The sequence below is a fragment of the Pungitius pungitius genome, chromosome 14, assembly GCF_949316345.1.
Source record: "Pungitius pungitius chromosome 14, fPunPun2.1, whole genome shotgun sequence".
Lineage (NCBI taxonomy): Eukaryota > Metazoa > Chordata > Actinopteri > Perciformes > Gasterosteidae > Pungitius > Pungitius pungitius.
In genome coordinates this window covers 17,331,327-17,350,600 of record NC_084913.1, presented here as the reverse complement: position 1 = coordinate 17,350,600, position 19,274 = coordinate 17,331,327, and the positions used below count along the sequence as shown (strand labels likewise).

The window sequence follows — 19,274 nt, the reverse complement described above, 5'->3', positions numbered from 1 at the left end:
TGACTTGAAGCTTACACTGGCTTCAGATTCTCATTCCCCTACAGTTGGCTCTATCTCATTAACACCACTGCTGTGTGGTCCTGTAGTGATTTTAGTTGCAAGCTATTAAAGCTTTTACAAAGTCTGTTGAATGACGAGAAACCATGAGAAACCATGTTCTCTTACCACTTCATTCAAAACTAACAGACTGCTTAAAGAATACTGGCCAAATAAAGTGTGCTTTTGAAAGAACACACACAGACTCAAACTTTCTCTCCTCAAAAACTTAATGTACTTCTTACCTTCATATAGAAACACACACACACCAACACACTCATCTGATTTGCATGTATTTGTTGCCAAAGGATTTGTGCCTCCATGCATGTGTGATGGTGTGTGTGTGTTTGCCTGTGATCATTCCCATGTTAAAGACAATCCTGGCTTAATAATAATGGCCAATGGAGGAACACACACAGAGCTGCTCTGCGGCTTCCGTCCGCTTGGTTCTGTATGTAAACGCCTCACGTCCAGACCTGCTCTGCTTCTCCACCTCCTCTATGCAAACCAGCTCAGATCTCTAACCCACTTTTAATTGGAGGGAGGGAGCGGGGGCCACTGTACAGCGCGCTATTCTCAAGCCTACTTGACTGAGAGATGAAGATGAAGGGACAGAGGAGGAGGAGGGGAGTACTACACTAACCAGTGGGATGAAATGCTGAAACACAGACTGGATGGAAGAAAGAGAGAGAGAGAGACAGAAAGGAAAAGCTAGAGCTACTTTGGAATCTGGAAGCACCTTACTCTGAAAAAAAATATTGTAGTCTCAAGGTAATCTGTCAATCAAGAGGCTTTAGAGGACTTGTTTGCTATAAACAGTTCTATATGCGGCTACACGTGTCTAAAGCCACACTGGGCCTCCAGCTACAGAAATGCTTATCATCTCAAAACATATACATATCTTCATTGTGTATCTTGAGATGAATGATACAATCAGAGATACTTAAAGGTGTGTAGGTTGCATTCAAAGGAGAGGTCATGAGGGGGTTTTGGCCCCGTTCAGACCTGGTATTAACACCTCCTATCACATGTGGACAGCTCTCACCACCCATCACAAGTGTCTCTGCAGGTGTCTCCATATCTATATCATATCTAATGTGTATGCCAACACAAACACAACTGTCAGTATAGAAGGTGGTTCTACAACGTGTCCCAGGACATATTGTCCCACACACTGCGTGTGACGGAGACCAGCCCTGAGAGGTGCGTGTCGGACGCTCTGTTTAATAACTACTAACAATCAGCACAACGATACTGTAGATGGAATGTAAAAGAGTCCCTTTGAGTGGAGGTACAAATGACAGACTCTTCACGGTCCACTTGAGTGTTTGTCTTCTCCTCGGCCGTCGGCCACAGAGATGAACGTGACCATTTGACTCGCTACATTAAGCGCACGATTTACACACATCGCCGTTTCCCCTGTAATTGCACAGATTTCACTCCCTCTGTAATCAGCTCTCCTCCTCCCTCCCTCATCTGTAATATGTGTGATTTAATTTAGCTATTTAACCTGTAATTCCAGCAATATTTATTGAGGAGGTGTGGGGGGGGGGGGGGGGGTGCGCCATTAGCCACCCCAGATGAATACACTGAGATGAAAATGAACACTGCTAACTGCCAGTTGACCTTCGCCCTTATTTCAAGCCCTTCTCTCTCTTCCCTTTTTTATGAGCCGCGGCCGTAGTAATTATGGCAAATTGAATCATAGCGAAAACTGGATTCAGTCCCTAATGAGAGTTTCATACTGTGTGAAACAGAGCTAAGGACAGAATACCAGAAGCAATGAGGGACAGAGAGGACGATGTGGGTGTGTGTGTTTGTGAGAGACTTAAGTTACATCATTGCATTTTGTATGTTTTCTAGGCGTTTTTTAAATTATTATTTTCATTCATTTTGTTTTTTCTTTTGAAAGTAGAGATGAGTTGGGTTTGTGTGTCAAATCTTTCCAGTAAATGATATGCTTGGAAGAGTACTGTGAGGAGGCATAAATTACTAAGAAAAAAAATGATTTTTAATGGCTATACATAAAAATGAAGCTCAGAGCTGCTAACAAATGCTTAGTTACCACTAATCCCCAAAAGCCACGGGCTAAACGCTGGACTGAATATTAATTTCTCTGTAATCCATCAGCAGCAAAGAGCAAGATACAATTTCACTGTGTTGGTACGGAAAACACACACTGTCTGTTTTTACCAAATGTATTATCATGAATACAAATGTTTTAAAATATAGATGCAGTGACAGAGAGCTAGCTGAGGCCTGCCACCTTTGTGTTTGTTTAATGTGTCATTGGGACAGACAGTGATGGAGTAGCACGGCAGGGAACACAAAGTGACTCAGCACTCACACAACAATGGACAGCTAGTTCAAAGAGATATCAAAATGTTAAACATGTGTTGGTATTGTCAGAGCAGGTGTGTAACACAATATGGACGTAAAAATGTCCAATGTGTAAAGAGGCAGACAAAGAGACCCGGAAATGGATACAGGAAAAATCAGACTTGATAGTTAAACTATACTTTAAAAACTTTAAAAAATACAAGATGATTCAAGTTAGTCCTGTTGTTGATGCTATTTATTCCATCACACAGACTTCCTTCACAAACAGCTGACAAATCTCACTGCAGTATTTGCACATCGCATCAACCGCTAAATGGAAGTTTTTCTTTTTTGAATCTTTTATATGTGGAAAGTAAATATGTCTGACGTCTTGGGTCCCGTTGGCACTAGTGAAGAAGTGCAGCTGGTTGTTGTCTGCGGTAGGTGTGTCCTCTTCAGGGTTCTGGTGTGAGTCGGTCTGAGGTCAGAGGTTTCCTCAGGTAGTGTGCCACTGTGTGTTTTGGATGTTGGGTTTAAATGTGCCTCGTTGTTCTCTATTTGTTGTCATGTAATTGGGATCACTCTAATAGGGCTCCTGTTGGGGGGGGGGGGGGGGGGAGTCCTCGAACCAGCTGGGCATCCCTCTAGTTTCGATGAAGAGGGTGGTTTTGTCATGGAGCTCTCGTAATTGAAATGTTCTCTTTGATAACTGGTGGGCCTGATTCTGCTGTGCTTGCATTATTTTCTGTTTTCCGTTGGCTCTATGGATGGGACTTGCCACATTCCACGTGCGGTCTCAATGTAGTTTTTGTCCCATTTTGTAAAATCTCGTCTGTGTTTCTCTCTTCCTCGCTCTCTTTTTTTTCATATGGAAATAGGAAATAATGGGGTGATTAAATAGAGTCGTATATTAAAGTACAGCTGACATTAGAATTAGCATAATGTGCTTTCGCCTCGGGCTGCATACTTTATTTGCCATCTGCGTTGGACTCCGATCCCCTGGGAGGGCACACACACACACACACACAAAGACTTGCAAGTGCACACACACACACACACTTACACACCTCCCCTAAACCGAAACCACACTCCTTCCATTGCAGCGTGAGAAATGGCTTTTCAGTGCAGATAAACACGATCTCACTCTTCCTCTGACACTAACAGACAAATAGACACACACACACACACACTCCTCTGCTCTTAATTGTTTGGCTGAAATGAACATCAACTCTAACCCCCCCAACCCCTTCAGCGTAGACTCATCTGCGCTCATCGGGGGTGGGGGGGTGCAGACTAGAAGTTCATCTGAAAGACAAAGGATGGATGGAGGATCTCCATTCGCTCTCCATATTGATGAGTCAGTCGGTCGAGGGAGCAGAGACAGAGGAATGGATGTTTCTTTTTTGGAGTGATTCAGCAGTGTGTGTGTGTGTGTGTGAGAGCATAACGAGGGGAAAGACCAAAAGCTGAGGCACGGAAAGCTGTGTTTTTCACAGTATTTATGTGCGTGTGTGTGTGTGTACGCAAATGTGCTGTCCACTATAATTAAGTGGAAAGGCTCAAGACGACTGCTGAGGTGAACAGCTGTTGTCCCTCTCGCTTGTCTTCTTTAACACACACACACACACACAAGCAAACGCCAGGAGAGACGTGTTTCCATTAGATGAATTTAAAGAATCCCGTCAGAGATGAATTTAATTATTAGATAACTAAGGAAAAATCTATAACAGCAAAGTAATTAGAGGAATTGTAGATTGTCCAATAGATGGATATTGCGGATACGTTATTATATTTGTATGCATTTTAGTTCAATTCTATACTTTATCATTATGACACACATCTGTAAAAACTGTATTTATTTTGCATTATGTATGTGATTCATTTTCAAATATTTGTTCAAAGTTTGCAATTCCAGAAACTAAAGTTAATGTTTTCATTCGTATAAAACAATATAGAATTTGCATGCGTAGTAGTGCACGCTTATATAAACAGATCCGGAAATATGACATTAATATTATACATCGTCCATTTGTGTACCTGTGTGTAGCTGCCAGAAACAGCTGCAGCCACCTGCACACATACTCTCACAACTAAGTGAATCAATTACAGCAGCATGTCTTTCCCCTAGTATCTGAAATTAGTGTACCAGGTCAAGACAACGTGCATTCATTTAATACAAGCAAGAAAAACAACACAATTACTACTATCTGTAAGGGTGTGTGTGTGTGTCTGTATACATATATCAGCCTGTGTAGTGTCTTTTAGTCTGGCTTGGTTGTACCTTGGTGGTAACAAGTCCCTTTTGAATGCTGTGTGTTACATAAAAGCAGCATTATTGACGTTGATATTAAAAACAGCAAATCATGCTTTCTCAAAGGGTTTATTTCTGCTAACATTATCAGAGGCTGTTCCTTATGTATTAAGAGTGGTTGTAGAGATATACAACTGCTACATCAGCTACATCAGCTAAATAACATGTAATGTAATGAGTCAGGAACTGCATTTATTTACTAAAGGGTGTAGGTAAATATTCCCTCTGTACTTCATGAGAGATTAAGTACCTCTCAACACATTTATCCACTGTGTCCAATGTGACTGTAAAAATGTACATCAGCATGTAGAGTATTCACACCTCCCTGCTTTTATGCCAAGCAATGCTTTCACACTGCAAATATGCGGTGTTAAGTTACTCTATAATACACACACACACATATATATATATATATATCCTATTAACTCATTGTTCCAGTAGATTTACCTTTGACCTAATACTCCATGTTTCATTTTGCATCACAAATTTGTTTGTCAGTTGAGATCCGCTTGATCTATGACTGAAGTTGTGTGAGTCTAGTATGAATGAGTTGGTTGTCAGCTGAAATATTGAATGCATTACTTTCTTTGTCTGTTGCAGGTGGCAGGGATGAGCCTTCTAGCTATATATGTACCACATGCAAGCAGCCCTTCCCTAGCGCTTGGTTCCTGTTGCAACATGCCCAGAACACCCACGGCATTCGCATATACCTGGAGTCCAACCCCTCCAGCACAGCCCTCACCCCACGCATTGCTATGCCCCCACCCATGGTCAACAACTCCATCCCGCAATCCCCCCTCAGCAACTTTCTTGGGGACAACAACCCTTTCCACCTCCTGAGAATGACGGGCCCCCTCCTCAGGGAGCCTCCCCCAGGCTTCATGGAGAACCGCCTCCCCAACACGCCTCCATTCATCAGCCCGCCTCCCCGCCACCACCTAGATCCCCATCGGCTGGAACGCCTCAGCGCAGAGGAAATGGGCTTAATCTCACAGCACCCCAGTGCCTTTGAGAGGGTGATGCGGCTTACTCCAATGGCCATGGAGTCCCAGTCCATGGACTTCTCTAGACGCCTACGAGAGTTGGCAGGAAACAACAACAACACCACACCACCATTGTCACCCAGCAGGGCCAACCCTATGCACCGACTCCTGAACCCCAACCCCTTCCAGCCTGGGACAAAATCTCCTTTTCTGAGCACACCTCCCTTACCACCAATGCCACCAAACAGCATCACCCCTCCCCAGACACAAAACAAAGTCAAGTCTTGTGAGTTCTGTGGGAAGACCTTCAAGTTCCAGAGCAATTTGGTGGTGCATCGGCGCAGCCATACTGGAGAAAAACCATACAAGTGCCAGCTGTGTGATCACGCCTGTTCTCAGGCTAGCAAGCTGAAGCGCCACATGAAAACCCACATGCACAAGGCTGGATCCCTGACAGGGCGCTCAGATGATGGTTTGTCCACCACAAGCTCACCAGAGCCAGGTACCAGTGATGTCACAGGTGAGGCCATGAAAAATCGTGATGGGGACTTTCAAGGTGAAGGCAACGAAGAGGAAGAAGAGGAGGAGGAAGAAGAGGAACTTGAGAATGAGAGTCGACCAGAATCAAACTTCAGCATGGAGTCTGAATTTTACCGGAACAGAGAGAATGGCTCCAAAATCCCATCAGAGAAGTCACAACTTGTCCTTGAGAAGATGGTTGCTGGTGGGGGCCTTAACTCTATACAGCAGTACAATAATTTGATAGTTGACAATCGTAAAAGGATGCCCTTCTCTAAGAGGGGCTCGGATGGCCAACGGAACGCTGGGGATGAGGACTCCGTTGTTGGGGAGATGGACCACCACCAACAGGAAGAGAGGACAACCATTAACGGCCGTAACTGTGGCTCCGGTGACTCTTTTTCAGGCCTGTTTCCCCGTAAGCCTGCCCCTATCACCAGCCCCAGCCTCTCAAACTCCTCAAATAAAAGGATCAAGATTGAGAAGGACTTGGACATTACCCCAACACCCCACATACCCTCTGAGAACGTCTACTCCCAGTGGTTGGTAGGCTACGCTGCCTCACGCCACTTCATCAAAGACCCTTTCCTAGGCTTTACTGACTCCAGACAATCGCCCTTTGCCACGTCATCTGAGCACTCGTCCGAGAACGGCAGCTTGCGGTTCTCAACGCCTCCGGGCGACCTGCTTGATGGAGGCCTGTCAGGCCGTAGCGGCACTGCCAGTGGGGGCAGCACCCCACATCTGGGCGGAGGTCCAGGCCGGCCTAGTTCCAAGGATAGCAGGAGGAGCGACACCTGTGAATACTGTGGCAAGGTGTTCAAGAACTGTAGCAACCTGACGGTGCACCGGCGCAGTCACACAGGCGAGAGGCCCTACAAGTGTGAGCTGTGCAACTATGCCTGCGCCCAGAGCTCCAAGCTCACACGCCACATGAAGACACATGGCCAGCATGGCAAGGAGGTCTACCGCTGTGACATTTGCCAAATGCCCTTCAGCGTGTACAGCACTCTGGAAAAACATATGAAAAAGTGGCATGGAGAACATTTGATGACCAATGAGGTCAAAATTGAACAAGCAGAGAGAAGCTAAACCAGATTAACTGTTTCCATATGTTGACTAGAAAAATAAACAGAAGGGGGTAGCTCTGAAATGTTAATTTTGGGTTCATTTTCTGTTTTCAAGAAACTGCCAACTGAAAAAAAGTGAAAATAGAAATCTTAACACCAATAGAAGCTGTCTAAACTGCCTCATTTGGGGTTCCTTTTTAAACAATCAGTCAGTTGAGTTAAAACATAAGTGGAGCCTTTAACTGTGCAATAATTTCTGTATTTATTGGATTTTGTATTTTGGCATGTGCAGGTACAATATTATTTAGGACTTTTTTTTTACTTGTTTTACTTTGGTTGCGTTACTGTGTTGAAATCACATGATACCTGAGAGGTTTTTACAAGACTAAAGTCAACTTTGACTACTTTTTTTGGGCCGCTGCTTGTAGGAAATTGTATATTACGCTAAATGTGTGATTTCTTGAAGAGAACTTTATTTCAATCTTCAATTTGAAAGTGGCATTAACTGAGAATGCTAGAATTTTGTGTGATGATGATACGCGGACAACAATCCTTAGGCATTGTAGCATGAACTGAGTCTAAAACATGTCAATATAATTGGATATGTAGCACTGAGCGTCATATTTGACATTAAATCTAAAATCAAAGATGATCCCAAGGTCTCCTCCTGAAAACGTCATTACCAGCCAGAAGAAACAGATTCTAGATAAGGCAGCTGCTGACTGGTACAACAACCCTCCCTCATTTCTCCTGTTTTCCACCCTCCATCTATTTCACCTACGTTCATAGATCCATGCATTATATTTAGCATGAAGCCATATGATCTGGACTACTATTTATTTGCAGTAAACTGAGCATTAAGCTGTTCAAGACAAGTATACGTAGAGCTAGAAAGAAACATGAGACAAGACAGCAAACACAGGGACTTCTCAGGGTGAGCTTTATATTTTTGATGATTGAAATGTTGTTCAATTTAAATCAGAAGTCACATCCTCTCAGATTTAGACAAAAATCAACATCCCTATGCATTTGATGTGCAAAATAAGTGGTACTGCAAGTTTTCACTGGTACTGTTAGTATAGTGATTTTGTTATTGTACAATCTGATCTCCAGAAATAGAAGTTTCTCAGTTGGTTCTGCGACAGTTTTGTGTAGAAGAGGAACTATATACATATACATGTGAGTGTGTGCTGAAGTAGTAATAGTAAAACAAGCAGCATCAGCTCGCTCCATGCCCCTTTAGTCTTAAATATCATTATCCCAATTTCGTTTATGCCCCATCCTTCATAATGGCACTTTTTCCCTTTCAAATCAGATTGAAATCAAAGCTCTTATCAACACACACACACACACACACACACACAGCTGGACAGAAAAGTCACATAGGGTCTAGAGCTTGGGATCTCCTGACGCTCGTGCCCAGGGTTGATAGGCTATGCTTTCCCAATGTTGGCACTATAAAATCGAAAAAATAAAATAACTTTTTTTTTGGACAACCATCCAATTTGAAATGAGTGTGCCTTGAATAATGATCTTCCTATTTATTATCTAAGACAAATGCAACACTTTTTAAGAAGCATCAAATTGAACAAGTAAAAAATATATAAATGAGTTAAATTAGACATATTCAGATCAACACCTATGAAACAATGCTGAGTTTGTATTTAGGAATACCCAGCACAATATCAGTGTGTGTATATATGTATGCATATGTACATATAAAGGCACAAACCTATATATAGATATATATCAAATTCCTCACTCATAAGGACAAGAGTCTGTCCCACAGCAGAAAATTCCAGGAGTGGACAAAAGCCACAAAAAAAGTCAAGAAACAGACTTGACAAAAAATCAGGAAATGCAGAACCTAAAAAATGAATTTAGTGCACTCTGTCTTAAAATAAGTTTACAGTATTGAAACAAGTACAAGGGTAAAATAATATTTGTGTGTATGTGTGTTTTAAACAAACAAGTATTTTTTTTCCAGGTTTGCTTATGAAGTTTTCTCTGAATGCCGTATTGGCTATGTGTAAATTCTTTTCTTTTTCTTTTTTTTTGGTGAAGGGTTTTAGTATATATATATAAATATATATGAATATATATTACATTTTTCTTGTTTACTGTAAAAGTATACCAGTATTTGTAATATTGGAGAATGCCTGGGCATTTTACAAAAATAGAAAAAAGGTTGTTTTTTTATTTTTTGTTTTGCAGTCCAATTAAATTGTGGGTCTCTTAAACTGTTTTTGTCAATGTAACTGTAAAAATCTTAAGTTTTAGTAACTTTTATTCTGCCTTGGGTGTAATGAAATAAAAAATAAAAAAATTAAAAAATGACAACCTTGGATTTGGTGGTGGGATAGCTCTTGGGGTCGAGGGAATGGGGGACGGATGGTTTTAATCCTTGAAACAACAGAACAGTTGTTCTGCTTTTCAAACTGAGGATCCTAACTTGTATCTATTTTTCTTCTTCTGGAACGGATTATTCTTTAATGGATGGTTTGAAATACTTGTGTAGGCACTTGCTGTCTTTCCTAAGGAGCTTGTCTTTTTTATCTTGTGGGCTATGTGCATCCTTTTGTGCATCCTTTTGTGATTTGGGTACTCTGGGTACCTTGCAGAGAGGAGTGTCTCTAGGGCCAATGACAAGATATAACTCACAGGCTGCCATTGGCTATTTCTCCTCTCATTGGGCAGAATAGATAACCCCACACATTTGTACTGTTGTAATGAATCACGTTGTACAGAAAGGGATGTTTGACAGCCTTTTAGTGATGAAAACACAAGTCAATGTTTTGCTTTATCGGTTGTACATAGTTTTCTATTACTGCGCTGTTTTTATTTAATTTAACCCATTTTTTCTTCATTTTGTTTTGACATTGGCAGGGACTTGCTGTGTCTGCGTGTGGGGTTGATGGGGTTTTGCGGAGGAGTAGGGGGGTGGGGGGGGGGGGGGGGGGCTTTGGGGAGTCTACTCTGTTTCACCTTTGTGACCTCCATGTCAATTTTCAGGCAAATGCTTCCCTAATTGATATTTTTCAGCTTGAGAACAGAGCACAAATACAAGCTGTTTCAATTGTTCATCCTCTGCTTGTTTGTGTCATTTTCTTTGAGCTGGTCTGACAGACAGGCTCCATGGCAACACACCAACGGACATAAACCTGAGATGTTATTCACAAACATTCACATTTTGCCCGAGGTATTAGTCATAATCTGTAAATCTGAAACATTTACTGCCGTTGACACTGACCACAAAATCCACAATCATATAAACACATGCAAATCAAAAGATTGCTGAGATGAAAACAATTTTCTTTAATGTTTTCACAAGCTCATAGAAAGTGGTTGATGAATAAATAAAACCCTGAAAGCTGATGAAATTCTTATGACAGTGGACCTTTAGTGTCGGACACTTCCTGATGCTGTTCTTTAAGGCAGAGGGTAGGCGCTGGGACTGGAGGCGGGGCTTCTTGGGTAGAGATGTAATGATGTTTGTGATGTCACTTTATTTAAATACATGAACTGACTCTTCTAGGCTGTGGCTTGTGTTCTCTACAATTTCACTCAAATGAGGCCCACGGCACCACAAGGCGAAGGTGCATGACACATGGAAAGCAAATGAACACAGCCCTCGGTCCACAAAAGACCAACGATTTAACACAACAATTCAATTCAAATGTGCCTCCGAGGCTTTTAAACACAAACATCGGCACAGGGAAACTCCCCAAAAATTACATAATTGACTTTTCTCCTTAATATAAACATAACAGCATCTACAGTCGAATTACAAAACAACACTGAAAACGGTTCTAATGCTCCAGTCCAAGCCGTGCACACAAACATCAGTGAGTACACTTTGGCCCTCACTTTACTGTAGGCAAAGGGAATTCAGTTTGAGCTTCCATGGTTCAGATTGGAGGCAGCACTAAAGAAACTTTTTTGTATAAATATTGTTGAAAACAATTCCAAACTATACCATTTACTGATACCCTTTTAATAACTAGAACAAGACACTTTTAGACTCATGAGACAGGAATATTATGTATCTACAATTAAAGCTTTAAAAACATTGATGTAAGTATATTATTATGAGCAATAAATTCAATTTCAAACTTTGAAACAACTCACTAACTTTTACCTGTTTAAAGCCGGCGGCTACTTACGATTCTGACAAGGGAATCCAATGTGGATTCTTTCTAACAGCCATCAGAGGGCGACTACTACATTTTCCATTTCTCAGTAAACATTGTTTTAAAAAAAAATCTCAAATCATACTTAAATATCTCTGTCATCAAACATTACTGACAATTACTCTCATTGTTGGGCCAGTGGTGTGAATCAAAGCATCACAATTGATAGTTAACATGTGTCACATGGCGTCATGTCACTACTGGTGGGGATGAATCTAAAAACACTAGCCTTATTTAATGCCTTTCAGGGGTCTGTATCTCAGTGACACAATGTCCATCTCTCCAGTTGTTCAGCTCTGGTCATACACAATGAACATGTTCTAAGTATAGAACTTTGGTTGCTTATAGGAAGACGCCTTACACCCATACAAGTGTGTAAGGCTTGTTTAACAAGTCAGCACAGCTCCTGGATTACGCGTATATGTACAACATGTACGCCATGCAGACAACACAACCCTTGTGAACACAGAGTATAACTTCAGCTTTTAGGCTAAACAATTCTATCTGGTTCATTATCCTTCAGTTCAGGAGAAAGTTTTCGGAAGGTTATTGACTGATGAGAGTTGCTTTCCTCCCTGGTTTTCGATGGAACACAGTGGTTTATCCACAGATTGTGGAATCACAGGCAACCACGTCGTCTCTGTTTTGTATGGAGGCTGCTGATTGGCCAGCACAGCCTTACAGCCAGCTGTCTGTTTCCGCACTCGCTCAGCCCACGTGACTCCATAATAATACGTTTGGAGATGAGTTAAGATCTGATCACATTCATTGACTACAATTTGATGAAAAGGGATGAAAACAAAAAGAGACAAAAAGAGTAAGAAAAGAATTTAGGCTGAGAGGCAAACCTCATTACAGTCTGTTTTGGCCAAATCCATTTTTGGAAATGTGTAACAAATGATCTGCTGCCAACTATAGAAACCACAAACGAAAATAAAACAAATCATTAATTGTTCCGATTTTCATGAAGCTCTGTTTTCTGTGGCATCATTTAGAATGAAAAGTGCAATGAAACAGGAAAAACAAATGTAACTTTGTCCCTTAGGATTAAAACACGGTTACCTCTCAGAGGGGCCCAGTGGATAAATGGTGATGATATGATAAACATTGTAGTGATAGCAGTGTAATGATTTGGCTTATATCAGTACATCATTTTAAAAAATAGTAACGTTTCTAATAACTGTTCATTATCTTCTTAAATAAATGTTTATTAAATCATTGACATTTTAAATGCTGCAAATGTGTCCACGTGGCGTTTTGCAGAGTTCTCTGATCAAAATTAAGTAATTCCAATACTGCAATATCAAACAATCTGTATTTAATGTTGATGTGTTTTGGTTTTTGCCTTAGGCTCTCAGAAGAGGGACATCTAGTCATGTCTGTAAACATGATAGAAAAACATTAACTATTACAAATAGGTTTTAGTTGTGCTGGAGCTTCAGTATAACAACAGAGATATGAATTCATTTGCAGGTCAATAGTAAGCTTCATTTTATCCACATCATCTTCTTTTATTCTCAGTGTTCAGCACTGACAATGCATACAGGAAAATAAAATACTGTAAGAACAAAATCAAGGCAAATCAGTAACCTAAAACAAGCATAGTAACTCTTTAATCATCGGCTTCACCATTATAGATTTTTCTACCTTATTTTGACTTTGTTTTATGGTTCATTTTCATAGCAGAGGAGGAAAGAGAAAAGAAAATCCGGACGCACAATTAGTCTGAGGGAGGCGAGAGAGCGGAGTCGGACGGACCGGGGCGAGGTGGGATTTGGATGAGTTTCAAGGCAAATGGGTAATTAAGGCTTTTCCCTGGCCGGCCTGCACTTTGAAGTCCCCTACAGGGGGGATTATCCCAGCCAAGAGTACGAAAGCGAGAGTAGAGTAATGAGACCCAACGAGAGGGCCGGGAAATTGAGACAACAAGGACTCAAGCTTCACTTTAAAAAGGAAATCTGAAATCACCAGTCATTTTAAATAATGAATTATAGAGAAAACAACATCCCAAATACATATTAAAGCAATTATCTAAATATAATGGATCAGTCATTGACAGGAAATGTATCTGCAATATACATTTTTCCAAATGTGGATATTTGCAGTATTGGATATATTCTCTGTACGTTTTAGACTTTTGGTCGTACCAAACCTTGCAAATATGTTATGCTACCCTAATCAAGATAATAAATGATTTGGGATCAAAGTCCTTTTTCAGTGTTACTATAAAAGATGAGCATATTATTAGTGAGAGAGTTGCAATCCGTTTATTTCAGTAATTAAGGCTCCTTCTTTGTTTGTTTGATCCACTGTGCCACAGCAGAGCTGTGACAGGATGAGGAAGTCCTCCTTCGCTCATCATTATCCCTGCAATCTGCTTTTATCTCCACTACCTTAGCGTGTGTTTGTGTGTGTGTGTGTGTGTGTGTGTGTGTGTGTGTGTGAAGGGAGGTTGGATTAAGTCAGACAGACACCTCTGGTTATTCAGAGGTATGGAATTATTTCAAGACCCTGACTGGCTGTCAGCATTCGCTGCGCCTCCTCCCCTCATTAAAAAAAAGAACCAACTTCAAATGACTTAAGCCGCTGGTCGTCAGCTCCAAAGCCACACTGTTGACAGGTACAGTAGGGTCTTAAGCCTTCAAGATCAACGCCGCTATTCTCCCTGACAAAATCCCCCCGCAGGGCTCCTCCCCGACTGGAGGGCGGAGGAATTAAGGAGGGAGGCGGAGGGGCTTCGGAGGCGAAAGAGAGAAGGGGTCAGACGAGGAGGTGTCACAGTGGCAGGAGGTAAAGCTGGGAGGAGAGGAAAAGCACGGCTGGTTTCATTAACACAGAGGTTTCACGGCCAATCAGGGGGAGTCCCTTGGCGTGGCTGCTAATTATTAACATTATCATTCACCCGCCTTGTCCCTGTCCAATTGATTGACATGGTTGCTGCATGGCTCTCTCAGAAACATCCCACTTCCTCCAGCAGAAGTTCACTGGGCTCAAATAGGAGGAGGAGGAGGCAGCTACTGCCTCTTCTCACATAAAGGAAAACAAGGGGACTGATTGTTAGTTAAACGCTCTATACATGTAGAGACTTGGTTCAAATCTTTGTTTCCCTTTGAATCTGCACATTTTTCCATCACAAAGGCTCCTGTTGCTGATTCTCAAATAAATACACTTCTGTGACAAAGCAGAAGCCATCGATTCATTTCAACTCACAATCCCAGACACCTAGACAATTACGCAGATGTAGTTTGTTATTATCTGAAGGAATCAAAGCTTTCATATTTAGGAGAAAACAAGCAAAACAATCATGTTCAATCGAGTTAAATGCGACAGTAATTTCAGAAATTTAGGAGTGTGTCATCTTATGCATTTGATTCTCTCTTTTAACATGAGCAAAGCGACGAGCTGGGCGAGAGACAGAGGGGAGAGAAGGAGTGAGAGAGAGCGAAGTAGTGCGTTGTAAGTACTGAAGGCTCTGCATAAGAGGTGCGTGGCGTCTTTTTGATATTCAGATTCGTCTGCCTACACACGGCATTATGACACATTTGGATGATCGTATTGTAGGATTAACGGGCCTGCCTTGTCATTTCCAACAACAATGCCGAGATTTAGGGATGCTATTTCTCACACCGCACTCTGCATTAACGCCCAGCCCAAAGATTTACATAAATCTTTGTCTTAAGATGAAAGCGGAGTGGGGCTTGAGACAATGAAGTTAAGCTTTGGAAATAGGAAAGAGGAAAGGGAGCCGTCACCAGGCATCGGTGGCACGAGGATGAAGGGATGCGAGGAAGAAAAGTTTGAGGATAAATCAACCAGTAGTCAAGCTGATTTGAAGAAACGTGTGTATATGGATAGAGAAGGAGAATTTGCATTTCAGCGGATGCGGTTCGGTAGGGAGGGATGGAGGTGGAGGTGATGAATGCATGTGTTATTTAGTGTCGCATCGCTGGATGAAAGGTTTCTTCTTTATCATAGATATTCTGGCTTTCTAACCCCCCCTATCCGCTCCGCCTCACTCTCTGTCCTTTAATCTCCTGGCCTGCAGCAGTCATTGGGAAAAGTGCCCTAGATTGTTGTGCCTCCCCCCGTTGCCTTGATTGGATTCATCTTGGCTGATTGGGAATCTGCTTACATTAAAGCCAGCAGGGACAAAACACATCAGATACCTCTGACCGTTTTTTTTTTTGGTTCAGAGAGGAGGTTACCAGGGTAAAAACCGGCATTACAGGCCAATAGAGACAGCGAGGGAGAGGAGAAGCACGCGTGACATTATCAGTTATCACTCTGCTCTCGCCGTGTTTCACAGCTTTTATTTTACACGTTGGCCAGGATAGTAGATATAAAGAGCAAGCAGGGCGAAAAGAACATGGTGTCCACGGCCTTCTCACCACAGCATTAGAAAAGCATATATGATCCCAAAATATGATTTGTCATTCAAATAGTAGACAGATTAATGACAGATTTAGCATTAAGGGAATATATTTCACAACCCTCCAAACATAAAACCATGTACTTGGATAGACTGAACTTTGAGCACTGTGTCGTACGGGAAATAAAGAACTAACAACTAGTGCTGTCAAACGATTAAAATATCTAATCACAATTAATCGCACATTTTTTTCTATTCTAAATGTCCCTTCATTTATTTTTTTGCATCGTTTTCTGTTCATTTTAATGCTCTTATCAACATGGAAAAGTGCATTGGCTTGCTTTGTGCAAATGTTTTATTTTACTAAAAAACAACATTGCCAAATAGTGTGGTACAAAATAAAATGATAAAGTGCACATTTCAGGTAAACAAGGACTCATCCTTTAGTGCAGTTAAACTACAGTATGGCTTAATAATTTCTTTTTTTCAAGTTTGCCGTGAGCAAAGCAGTCAGAAAGCAGTAGTTTATTTCAGAAACAATGAACCGTAAATGTTCTGGCCCACATTTACATGTGTTGCGTCAAGGAACGCCAAGTGGCGGAAAATATAATTGCCTTTTTTGTTCTTAGAGTTATCCCTCCTCTCTTACCGTAGTTAGTCCCCTTGTTGTCATTACACTGAGAGAAAATGGAGAAGCGACGTTTGGCAGCCTTTGAACAGCTAAGTCTGAATCATACTGGGATGTTCACTGAAACTGATTGGCTGGCCCTACCAAAAACAAGGACTAGAAGGCTGCTGTATGAAGGACCCTTAACCAGGACCAAGATGGGATGTGGGCCGAAGGCCGCCTGTCGTGGCCTTAAGCTTGAAAACATTTTAAAATGTGGTGCCCGAAAAAAGTAGTGCCAGCACTGTGCCATGGTTCTTTTCAAGAGAGAATTCATTCCCATGTAGACATATACCTTCTCATGTCAACAACTGTCACCCCCGCTTTCTCTTTCCAGGCATCGTCTGTCTCTTTTAGATTGCTTCTTTCTATCATTCTGCATTATTTCTCTCTCGCTCTTCCTCTGTCTCTGCTAATCTCTCTCGACCGTCTCCATCGCTCCTGCCCCAGTCCCCCATAGGAGATATGTACTCCTCCCTCTTGTAGCCCCTAACCGTCCCCACGCATCCGGCACCTACACTGTCTCACGCTCCACCGTCCCCCCCACCTCCATCCTTTCTGTGGTAATAAAATAAACTAATGGAGTTGGAGTGACGTCCCACCTTGAACCAGCGGGGAGGTTATTTACATTAGGAGGGGGCGGAGGGGGGGATTGACGACGGCAATTGGCCGCCTCAATCAGTCAGCCATGACGGGCTGAGAGAGGCGCATCAGATAACCGAGAGAGAGAGAGAGAGAGAGAGGGAGATAGCGGAGGAAACGGAGAAAAAGAGGGGGAAGATTATGTTTGGGAGCTTTTCCCTCGTTTGGTTGCCTCCTATTGTTGGCCCTGCTTATGTTCTATTCTTCTTCTATCCTTTCTTTTCATCCGCTTTCCTTTCATTACCTCTACTCCTTTTCAACTGGTCTCAATTTTTCTCTTTCCTTTCATCTTGTGTCCCCTCCCACTTTACTTTAACTCTGTCACTTGTCCTTCTTTTCCTTTCATATTATCCTCTCCTAGCCCCACCTTGTCTTCACCCCGTCCCCTCTCTTTCTTCCTTCATCTCCTTTGCTTATGAATGACAATTGTTTATTGGTGACTGGTTCTTCTTCCAATAATTAAAACCAAGTAGACCTAACCCTTCTGCAGGAGGATATTGATAATGTTACAATGTTATGAAGAAAAAACGTTATTTTACACCACATTTATATGTGCTTAACATATTTTGTGTAATGTAATTAACATTCATAGAAAATTGATAACAATGTATAGACAAAACCAAAAGAAAAAAAAAGGTGTAACAATAGACAAGAGCAGACATAACAGGCTGCAGCATGCGTCAGGCACAACACACACACTACAGTACAGCGTGTAACACATACAGAGAGAAAAAAACAACAATGACAATGCACATATATATTACAGTATTTATTCTTTTTTCAGTGTACTCTAAATCACTCACAATCACATCAAGTCTCTACTTCTTATTCAGCACATTCAATGTAAAGACAGTGTAAATAAATACATAGACATATTTTCAGGGTGGAAAAATTTGACAATTTGCATCAACGACAAAGTGGACCTTGCTCCCCCCTTCTGCTCTACCTCGCCTTCAAACAGCACACTCCGTAGTCCATCCTGTCGCTGTGGCCCACCCAACAATGTGGATATTACCGTGTTCCGTCATTTTGTGTGGAATTTTTGTTGAATGAAGTGACTTGTCGTTAACCGCATGGCGCTTCCAGCCAACTTCAGCTAACGTTACTCTTGAGTGACAATATTTAATATCTGCATCTTTCTGTCAAAGGTGGTGTGTAGAAGAAAGGGGGAAGCTGGTCCAGAAGACGGCAGCAACTGTTAATTCCCACGTGGTCACACTCATCAAACACCTCCTGGACTTTGAGTTGCGCTTTATGAGCCCAACTGCATATTTCCACAGAGGACCTCACACAGAGGGGAACACCAGGATGCAGTGTGCTATCTCTCCTTTCTCCCTAGGTAACACGTTTTAAAATTGTGTACTGTTAATTTCCCTAAACATGCAGTTCCAGACTTTTTCTTTTACATTAGTATTTGTCAAGTTGTAGATTGTTGAGTATTCTGTTCTGATTATATTGCACACTAATTGGTTTTCATTAGAAAATGTGATCCCTTTTGAACGTGTTAGACATTGCCTCAGCTTTAATAAAAGCATATTACTGTAAGGCCGGCTCTGGTTTGAGTCCTTTCTATGCTAGCATTTCAAAGGGTTTTAAGTGTAGATTCTAGTTTTAAATATACTTTATACAGTACTGTACTACAGTTTACAGCAATTCTGTTCATGGACATTACAGTAGGAACACTGGGAACACTGAAATAACAGTATAATGCCTTTTCTATACAGCACTCTACTGTAATAATTGAAGTCAATATTAAAAGGCTGCCTCAGCCTACCAGCTGGATACATACAACATGCACACACACACACACACACACACACACACAATATATATCACTGTCCAACCATTTCCCTTCTTTAGTGCCAGACAAGCCCCCAGGCGAAACCCACACAAACATGCATCAAATACGTGCATCAAGTGTGTACGTGCATAATCATTGGTGATAATGGTGAATAGATTGCAGCAGCACATGCTTGCCTGCACAGTAGAGTCCAGACAGACAGACGGAGCTGCAGTGTCATCCAGGTCAAACATCTTAGTTCGTTAGGATCGTTCTGCTCTCGGCATCACCATATTCATTGGGATTAACAGGACAATTTGGCAGCTTTCTCAGGGGTTTGTTCAAATATTAGAAAGTATCATAGATCATCCATTATGTCCACTCGTCA

The 19,274-nt window shown here is 41.7% G+C and overlaps 1 protein-coding gene and 1 long non-coding RNA gene across 3 annotated transcripts in view; both read left to right on the top strand.

Annotated features, from left to right (window-relative positions):
- bcl11ba (BCL11 transcription factor B a) overlaps nt 1–9,854 on the top strand; it is a 33,566-nt gene extending 23,712 nt beyond the window's left edge. For both annotated transcript variants that reach the window (XM_037486318.2, XM_037486317.2), the window contains exon 3: nt 5,267–9,854. In XM_037486318.2, the coding sequence (XP_037342215.2) occupies nt 5,267–7,260 (1,994 nt within the window). In that variant the 3' untranslated portion in view covers nt 7,261–9,854. The remainder of the gene's footprint in view (nt 1–5,266) is intronic.
- Nucleotides 9,855–14,674: 4,820 nt separating this feature from the next.
- LOC134103941 (uncharacterized) lies at nt 14,675–18,651 on the top strand. The gene is made up of 2 exons (XR_009941570.1): nt 14,675–14,911; nt 18,255–18,651. It is a non-coding gene; the product is annotated as an uncharacterized LOC134103941 (long non-coding RNA).
- Nucleotides 18,652–19,274: the final 623 nt, after the last annotated feature.